Source organism: Leucopleurus acutus, assembly GCF_964270905.1.
Source record: "Leucopleurus acutus genome assembly, chromosome: X".
In the NCBI taxonomy this organism is placed as follows: Eukaryota; Metazoa; Chordata; class Mammalia; order Artiodactyla; family Delphinidae; genus Leucopleurus; species Leucopleurus acutus.
In genome coordinates, this window is record NC_139148.1 from 130,683,051 (window position 1) to 130,692,222 (window position 9,172).

Genomic DNA, 9,172 nt, shown 5'->3' on the forward strand with positions numbered 1-9,172 from the left:
GGAATACAAAGTTGGTTTAATACTGGAAAATCAATTTATGGGGTTTACCACATTGACAAAGTACATCTATGACAATCCTATAGGTAGCATCATACCTAATGGTGAAAAGCCAACACTTTGCCCCCTAACATTGACAACAAGGCAAGGATGTCCACTTTCACCGCTCTATTCAACGTTTAACCAGAGGCCCTAGCAAGTGTTAACAAGGCAAGAAAAATAAATGAGGGAACTCCCTGGCAGCCCAGTGGTTAGGACTCCGCGCTTCCACTGCCATGGGCCCAGGTTCGATCCCTGGTCAGGGAACCACGATCCCGCAAGCTGCGCGGTGCAGCCACATTAATTAATTAACTAATTAATTAGAAAAGAAAAAGAACTGAAAGGCACACAGACGGAAAGGAAGGGGTGAGACTGTCTTTATTTGCAGATGAAATGATTGTGTGCATAAACTGTCCCAAGGTATCCACCAAAAAACTAGAGCTAAGGTGTGAGTGAGAGCCAAGGCCACAGAATGCAAAGCCAATATACAAAACTCAGTTGTGTTTCTATACACTGTCAATGATCAACTAGAAAACAAAATAAAAATACCATTTACAATAGCGTCAAAATCCATAAACCAGGGAAAACTTAACAACCTGTGAAAGTACTGCTGGGTAGTAGTGTTGTGGATCTGCCGCCAGCATGGTGGCTTGATGGGAATGGAAACAAGAACCTCCAGAGGACCTGCGGGTGGGAGGCTAGGGTCTGGGTTTGGACAGTCAAGAACACCGAGATGAGAAGCACTGGAAAAGCTCAAGGCTTTCAGTGCCACAAAGCCTACAAGTACAGCCAGCGATCAAAGTGTACGTATTTATTACTCCAGGACGACTTGGACTTCACCAGTGCCTAGCTTCGCGGGGCATGTAGTGTGACTCGTGACCGCAGACACAAAATCATCCGAAGCCTGTGCTACAGCCCTGGGCTACTCTCAAAGACACTCAGTTACACCAACGCCGACTTGCTTCTACAAACGTGAGTCCCATTTTCATTTTCCTTCCTCTCTGTCTTGCTGCCAACTTCCTGCTGTCTTGGGGCTTCTCACTGTCTGGGTAACACAAGGTTTGGGCCTAGCCAAACCTGGGGTAGTGGCCCCTCTGTCACGAGCAGTGCCCGGGCCTGAGGCTGAGCCTGTGGCCTCTGGAGCCCGACCTGGCTCGGTGGCCTGTTAGGCTGGCTCCCGGCTCCCTGGGGAAGCCTGTGGACGCTGGCCTGCCGGGAGGCGCTGCTGCACTCGCTGGGGCCTCTCAGAACTCCCGCTTCTAGCTAGTGGACTGAACCACGGGACAGCCACAGCTCACTTTCCCCTTCCCAATTACAAGCAGCTGGGAGGGCCCCTGGCCTCATCGGTTCCCGTCATCAGAGTGGCTGCTTTTCCCCAGGGCTTCAGCAAGGTCGGAAAAGAAGGGCTAAGGGCTGCTGCTGTAGGCCTGGGCTGCAGAAGCCCCGCCCAACTCTCAGGGGAGCTGGCGCCCCGCTAGTCCCACTGGACCACTCACCTCTCCTCCTTGGCCTGTGTGGCCAGCAGCCTTCAGACCTGCCCTCCTCCCCGCCACCGGCCCCTCCAACGACATCGGCTTTCCTCTCCCGCGAATGCTGGCCTCAAGGCAGGCTGTTGAGATGTCCTGCCCTACTGACAGCCAGCCGCAGCCGGCCCGGGGGGCCCTGAGCCCTGCCTGTGCCCACGCCCCAAGAGCAGCAGAGCCACCACCTGCCCTCCTCCGTGAGGACGGAGCCCCCAAGGCTGCCGAGGGTTCGCGAGCTGTGAGAACTTCCAACCGTGAGAACTTTGACTTCTGGGTTTAGGGATCTGACCAGGCGGCAGTTCAGCTCTGAAACTCATCACTCTCTTCGGGCCCCTGCCTGTTCCGGTGCTCCAGGCCCAAGTCTGCAGAGGGGGGAAGAAATGCCAGTCGGTTAGCAAACAGGGGGAGGCACTCGAGGGCTGGGCTGCGCTTTCCCCTTGCTCCCGGGGCGCTCTCTGGAATGGAACGTAGCTGTGGGGGCTGCCTGTGTTCTGGGAGCACGGGGGCTGCTGCCACCCCCAGGCTAAGGGAAGGTGCGTGTCGTCAGGAGGAGGAGAGCGAGCCGGGACAGGGCTGTACCCAGAATACACGATGTCCCAAAGGAGGCGTGGGGGCCGGCCAGGCTCCCGGCCGCCGTTCGAGGGGGTGACGGGCTCGGGGAGCGGGGGCCCTATGTGGGCCCCAGCAGAACGAAGGCTCCGAGTGGCCCAGAGGCCAGCCGCCCGGCCGCAGAGCACAGTCCTGGGGTACCTGGGAGGGAGCTAGATGACAGCAGCTGCAGGCTGTCTAGGACCCCATCCTCGTACAAGGCCAGCTTCTGCAGCATCTTCTGTCGCGCCGGGTTGATGACAATCTGGGGGGGTAGTGGCGACGTGGAGCCGCCCAGGAGCGGTCCTGGGGTGGAGAGAGGGCCCACTGAGCCACAGGGGCCGATGGCCCTGGAACGCCCTGCTGACACTTCTGGCCCCATGAGCCTTCCCGGTCCCCAGCCCAGCTCCCTGCCCTTCGGAAGGACAGAGGCCCTCAGCGCTCTGAGAGCGGGGCCTGGAAGGGGCCGTGCTAGGGCCCTGGCTAGCTGCTGGGCCTGGAGCCCGGTCCTGGACTGGGCCTTCCTTGCCCCCAGCTTTTGGGGAGCAAGGTCCTGGCCTCTCCTCAGCCAGCTGAGGCCGCGGTCTGGGGAGATGAGACGGCACGGGACCGTCCTCTGTGGGCCTTTCCAAGGCCGGGTGGGGGGCCTCCCCGAGACAGTGGCCTGGAACTTGCTAAGGACACAGGGAGCTTAACGGTAGGCCCCAGTTCTCTCCTCCCAGAAGGCCGGGGGTGGGGAAGATGGGGACTGCCACCAAAGGAGGCCGCTGGTTCCTCTTCTGGGCACGTGTCCCCAGGTACCTTCCACAGCTGTGGGCTGGAGCCCCGGGCTGCTCCCCCAGCTCGACTGTCTGGTGGCATCCCCTTGAGTACAGCCAGCCTGTCCGAGGGGTGCTGGCGCCCACACGGCGGCCCCTGGGCCAGGGCTGCCTGGCCGGGCTGGGCCCGGGGGGCAGCTCGGGGTCAGGTGCCAGGAATGCAGGGCAGCAGATAGGCCGGACACGCTCTCGTCGCTCTCCACGGGCTGGTTGGCGCCTTTCTGCAGCCGCTCTGGAGCCTGGGCCAGGGCTCCCGAGGGCGCCGCCAGGGGCTGCCATGGGCTGGCACCGCTCAGGGTACTGCCAGTGGTGGACACGTAGGAGTTCTCCTGAGGGGAAGGGGGGCTGCGGCTGGTGGCCTCTGGCTCCAGAGACGGCCCTGCCACTGCCGCCTGCAGCGTCTCCAGCTTCTGGTACGCCTGCGAGGAGGGAGAGGGGCTCTCAGGGCGAGTGGTCCTCACAGAAGGTGGTCAAACTGCACAGCGGCTCCGGGTCAGGGATGAAGAAGAGAGTTGTAGCCAGCAAAGCTAAGGACTTAGAATGGCTTCTCTCTGTCTTCTAGGAAGCGAACCTCGCTGCCCTGGTGCCCTCGAATGGGGCTTCTTCCTCTTCTCAGAGACAGAGAGGTGGGTGATGGGGAGGGGACTCAAAAAGTTAGGTGCAGTGGCACAGCACAGCCAGAAGGGGGCGCAGTAAAAAGCCTCTCGCCTCCCTCTGTGTACCAGGCGGGGTTCAGTGGAGCTCCGGCCACTCCTAGCAGAAGCACAGGCAGGCAAGGCACATTTGGAGACTTCCTCCAGAAAGAGGTCTGCGAGGGGCTGTGTCTGGCTCCCTACACGGCAGTGCCAGGAATGTGGCATTTCCAGCAGGCCACGGTCTCCCACGGGTGGCTGGCATCTCAGCTGCTTCCCTTCCCCCTGCCTCACAGGCCTACCTGGGTCATGGCGGGTCTCCTCTTGGCCCGGCGGTGCAGGCAGCAGCAAGCCAGCTGGCCCAGGGCCAGGCCCAGCTCTGGTGGGCACGGCCCAGGCCTGGGGTCCAGGTGCTTCTTGTAGATCTGGGTGGCGATCGGGGCGGCCCAGGCATCTGCAGCCAGACCTGCTTGGAGTGTGGTCTGGGTGCTTTTCAGGGCCAAACCAGCCTCCTCGGCTTCCTCTTCAACCAGGTCTTTCTGCGGGACACGTAACGTGAGTGTGGCCACCGGGGGCCGTGCCTTCTGCTGCGACCCCCAGACCCTCGTCGCTGGTGGCCCAGGCCCCAGGGATCCAGCTACACACACAGCACCCGGGCCCGCTTTCACAGAGCTGACTTCCTGGGAGGGGAGAGACGCCGACATGCCTCTTAACCAATGGAAACTGCGGTAGGGAGGCCCACGGGGCTTTCAACTGGGGCCCAAGCAAGTGACACTTCAGCGGGGATCTAAAGGGATGAACTAGCGGGGGAGGGCGGAGCCGAGAGGGGTGGGAACAGGACCAGAGGCCACCTTGAGTTCTGAGAGGGGAGGGACTGGCAGGAAAGACTGGGGTTGGGTGGGGGGTTGGCCTTTCAGGCAGAGGGAAAGGCTCTTACAAAGGCCCTGGGGCAGGCATCGGGGAGTCGGCCCGAGTCTGGGGGGCAGGTGAGGGGGCTTCCACAGCCCCCTCACGGTTACGGAAACTCGCTTTGGCTGTGGCACAGAGAACCAGCGGTCAGGCCCGAGGGGTGTGGTGCGCTGCTCCGAGGCGGTGCTGACACCGCGCGGGCGGAGCGGCCCACGTGGAGGAGGTCTCCTGTTTGGCTGCCCGGCTCTGGCACAGACCCACCAAGACCCGGCAACGGACAGAAATAGCCCCAAGCCCGGGGCGGAAGGCCAGGAAACACAGCAGCTTGTAAAGCGTGAAGCACACGCGCCAACCGAGCGCAGACGGGCCTGGCGAGGAGCTGGGCTCCTGGCTCCAGGTCAGGCCCCGGGCAGCTTGGACCCGCTCCACAGCACCCGGGAGGGCTTCTCAGAGGCGGCCGCATTCTCTGCCACAGCCTCTCCCGTCCCCACGCGCCCACCCTGTTCTGTTTTCCACTGTGGCTGGCACCCTCCTCGCCCGCCCCCAGCCCAGGCGGGGTCTGGAAGGGCCCACGGCATCCAAGAGGACAGACAGGTTTCTCCTCGGCAAGGTAAATGAAGCCGTCTGGGGCCCTGCCTATTTTCAAGGATGAGTCAGCAGCGGCAGAGGCTGGCTCCCGTGGGGCACTGCGTTCCAGATCATTCCGCCCTCCAGGTCTACGCCTGTCTGTCGCCCAGAGCAGCACCTCCCGGCCCACCTTCCTCCCTGCCCTGCCTCAGGAGGCTCACCAGATACTTGGTCTGGGCACCGTGCATCCTCACAGCCCGCTGGCCGGTCAGGGTCTCTAGCACCACCTGGAGAGAGGACAGGCTGGAGGGCGAGGCAGGCAGGCCCACTGCGGCGGGGAGGGGTGCACAGTGGATGGGGACGCCCAGCTGGGCGTGGACCGGGGCTGACAGGGGCACATCCCTCAGACAGGCACACGAGGACCGACTCTCAGCAGGGACAGAGCCGCAGCCGTGGGACTAAAGCTCTGGCGGTTTGGAGGGCCCACTTGAAACAAAAGAATTCAAAACTACCAACGTGAAACGAGGTGCGGGACCGAGGAAGTGGCCTGCGCCGGGGAGGGCAGGGCCCTGGAGCTGAAGCTTCATCACAGGGCCCAGTGGCTCACCACGCCGAAGCTGAAGGTGTCGGTCTCCACAGCCAGCCTCCCCGTCTTGATGTACTCCTCGGGCAGGTACGCCAGGGTGCCACGCACAGTCCGAGTCTGGGCCACAGTGCTGCTCCGGCTGGGGTTGGCGCCTGCAAACCGGCTGAGACGGGCCAGGCCAAAGTCTCCCAGTTTGGGCATCAGTCTCTCATCCAGAAGGACGTTGGAACTTGGGGAGGGAAGAGAGTGGTGTGACACCCCCCCCCCCCCCCCCGCCTGGTCCTGACAAAATCAGACTGCAGACAGTGGCCGGTGCGCCTGAGCGTTCCAGCCGCCTGGGGCTCCGAGCACGTGGCCCCCAGAGCACCCTCACACGGTTCAGCCCCCGTTCATCGGTGGGGCCCGTCGTTGGCCTCTGCTTCCACACCTGTCCCACACCGGGTACTCAGTGACCCAGAGCCCCCAGCCCTGACATCCCCGACCTGAGTCTCGAGCGGGAGAGGGTAGGCCCACTCTCATGGGGGGCGCTCAGGGCAAGGCTTCTTGGGCCCAGTGGGCCGTGGCGAGCAGGCATCACGGCTCCCTGCCGGCGGAAGGTTTGGGAGCGTGACCCCTTGCCGTAGACTATGTTCCTGCCACTCTGAGAGGCCCCGGGGGCCTGGCTGTGTCCCCTCCTCACCTCTTGACATCTCCGTGGATGAGGCTGGGGCTGTCTTGATGTAAAAACTGAATTGCCCGGGCCGTGCCCAGAAGGATGTCCAGTCGCTGAGGCCAGGAGAGAGGAGGCCAGGTCTGGGTCTGGAAGGGCAGAAGGAGCAAAGGGGCAGAGGGGAGGCTGCGGGCCACTGTTCTTTGACCCCCATCCTTTCCTCCACCTGTCACCAAGGGGTCTGGACGAGCAGTTGACTCTCCGGGCCTCAGTTTCCCCTTCTGGAAAACGAGGAGCAAAGTCTCCATGAGCTACTTCAGAAGAGGGTGGCGACTAAGCTCCTGCGGTGCTCTCTCTGCACAGCGCACGGGGCTGGGATCATGCGCTGGGGCCCCCCACAGGCTCTGGGGTGATCAGGATGTCGTCGGAGGCTCTTTCCCCGCCTCCTGAGCCCTTCAGCGTGAGGTTAGAGGTGCTCCTGCCCTGTGTTCGGTTAGCCCTTGCGTCTTGTGGGTGCCTCCCTAGATGGGGCCCCGGTGCTGTCTATCGCCTCCTTCCCTCAGGGCAATGCTGACGCGACCCTTCCGCTACCCTGCTTGCAAAGGGGAGAAGCCCGAGTCAAGCTACTCCGAGTCCAGAACCCCCTTTCAGAGGCACCACGAGCCAGGCTTCTGGGCATGCGGGAGCAGCAGGGAGGGGCCCCGCTCGCAGAGGCCGAGAGCCCAGGCCCCGTGTCCCGCTCTGCCCGGGTGCCAAGTGTGATGCAACGTGCCAGCCTAGGTACGGCTACCTGGACATGGAGGCGGTCTTCCAGGGAGCCGTTGGGCAGGAAGCCATAGACAAGGCAGTAGAAGCCACTCTGAGCACAGTAGCCAGCAAAGTCCACGATGTTTGGGTGACGAAAGCTGCTTGGAAAAGTGGGGTCTGAGCACTTTGGCCCCCAGCATCCACCACGCCTTCCATCTGACCATCGTGGGGACAGTCCCTGCCGTTTCCTCAGCTAGCCTGAGCCTGGCAGGCTTTGGGAGACCAAGGGAGCCAGGTGCGTGACACACGGTCCTGGCGGGCCTCTCCCGCTGCCCGCACCAGGAGGGACACCACAGGCTCACCGTGACAGCTGCTCCACTTCGGTCCGAAAGCTCTGCTTCACCGTGGTCCACTCCAGGTCTGCCTCCTGTTTTGGGCCCAGAACAAGCAAGGGGCGGGGGCCTTGGACTGGGAAATCAGAGGGCTGAAGGAGCCGTGTGGGGTAGTGGGGGGAGGACCAGAAAAGTGAGGGTCGGCTAACAGCCTTCCAGAGCCTTTGCCTGGACGCTACACACACCTCCTTTAGCCTCTTCACAGCATATACCGTGTTCCTCATCACAGCCCGGTACACACACCCAAAGCCGCCCTCCCCGATCTTCAGCTCCTCTGAGAAGTCGTGGGTGCCCTGGCAAATCTCATGGAGGGGCCAGCAGAAAGAGGAGTGGGCCCCCTGCAGGATGGACGCTGGGCTCTCTGGGCTCCGCTGTGGGAAGAAACCCCAGATCAGGCGAGGTCCCGCCTCCTCCCCTCTGCCTAGCCCACCCCTGCTGGTCTGGCTGGGGCTCCCCAGGGTACCAAAGGCTGCCTTCTCATCGCTTGTCTCAAACCTCTGGGTGGAGGCAGGACCCACCTACCTTGATACAGGGAGGGGCTGCCGATGGCAGTGGTGGCTGGAGGGCAGCAGGGCTTGGGACAGGGCCGAGCTCAGGGTCAGAATGAGTCTGGGAGCCTGGAAGAGCTTCATAAAGACACCAGTGAGAGGCAGACAGAGACCAGTGGCCGGATCTACAGCCGTGGCCAGTGTCAAGGGGCTCCTCTCCTCCGGTTCATCAGGCCAACCCCCGGGAGCAGCCTTACCTGGGGAGAGGAGGGTGGAGGCCGACGAGTGCAACTTCTGGGGGCTGGGGGCCGCGGCCTCAGAAGGTGCAGAGATGCTGTTAGGCCTCGGGGCGGTGGCGCTGGGGGGCAGAAGCGGGGCGGGAGGGTGCCCTGGGAAGCAGAGGAAGGAAAGGGCTGTTAGGCCCAGGCGAAGGGGGGGGGGGAGGAGCTCCAGGGGAGGCCCTGGGCGGCCCCTCTCCCGAGGTCCTGGGGGTTCTGGGGGTCCCAGGGGCTCCGGGGCCGCGCGCTCACATGCCGTGATGATGTCCCGCGCGCGGAGCAGCTGCAGGTGCGTGAGGATGCGCACGAGGTCGGCCACGCGGGCGTTGCGGTTGATCCAGGGCCACAGGACGCTGGCCGTGCGCTGCCCGGAGCGCTCGCATAGCCGCAGCTCGGTCTGGTCGCGTACGATCAGGGCGGCTGCGGGGCGGGGGTGCGTCAGGCCGGGGCGTCCGGCCCCCGCGCGCCCCCCGCCCCGCCCCCGCCGGCCCGCCACCACCCACCGAACTGGCACCAGTCGGCGGGCTCCAGGGCGTCCATCACTTTGTAGAAGCGGCACATGACCCAGGGCGGCACCTCGTACAGGAAGTGCTGGGCGCCGGGGACCGCGGGGTCTCCCGGGCCCGGCCCCCCGGCCATGGCCGCCGCCGCCGCCGCCGCCGCCGCCGCCGCCGGGCCGGGGCCTCTCGGGGCCGCGGCGGGCGCGAGCCTCGGCCGGCCGAGTCCACGGACACTGACTCACTTCCCCTTTAAGCCGGCCTCGTGCGTCGCCCGGCGGGGCGGAAGGGGCGGTGCCCGGGCCCTCCGCCAGGTCGCCCGCCGCCGCCGCCGTCACGAGCCCCGGCCACGCGGGGGCGCCGCGCGCGGTCACTCCCAGCGGAGGCAGCGCCCCTGGGCCCGGCGAGGAGGGCGGGGCGGGGCGGGCTGCCGGGAGGAGGAGCCGTCTGAGCAGGGCCCCG

The 9,172-nt window shown here is 64.2% G+C and overlaps 1 protein-coding gene across 2 annotated transcripts; it reads right to left on the reverse strand.

Moving 5' to 3' along the window:
* Positions 1 to 418: 418 nt before the first annotated feature.
* Positions 419 to 8,897, reverse strand: IRAK1 (interleukin 1 receptor associated kinase 1). Of its 2 annotated transcripts, XM_082864314.1 has the most exons (14): positions 8,717 to 8,897; positions 8,466 to 8,633; positions 8,193 to 8,324; positions 7,970 to 8,073; positions 7,633 to 7,818; positions 7,418 to 7,482; positions 7,099 to 7,213; positions 6,339 to 6,457; positions 5,681 to 5,888; positions 5,295 to 5,360; positions 3,900 to 4,136; positions 2,949 to 3,384; positions 2,310 to 2,453; positions 419 to 1,921 (listed from the first exon to the last, which is right to left on the reverse strand). In XM_082864314.1, exons 1-14 carry the CDS (start codon positions 8,850 to 8,852, stop codon positions 1,860 to 1,862), a joined length of 2,178 nt encoding a protein of 725 aa, XP_082720440.1. In that variant the 5' UTR covers positions 8,853 to 8,897; the 3' UTR covers positions 419 to 1,859. The 2 variants fall into 2 exon arrangements, with proteins under 2 accessions (XP_082720440.1, XP_082720439.1); XM_082864313.1 differs by having other exon boundaries at positions 7,418 to 7,818.
* Between the last annotated feature and the right edge of the window lie 275 nt (positions 8,898 to 9,172).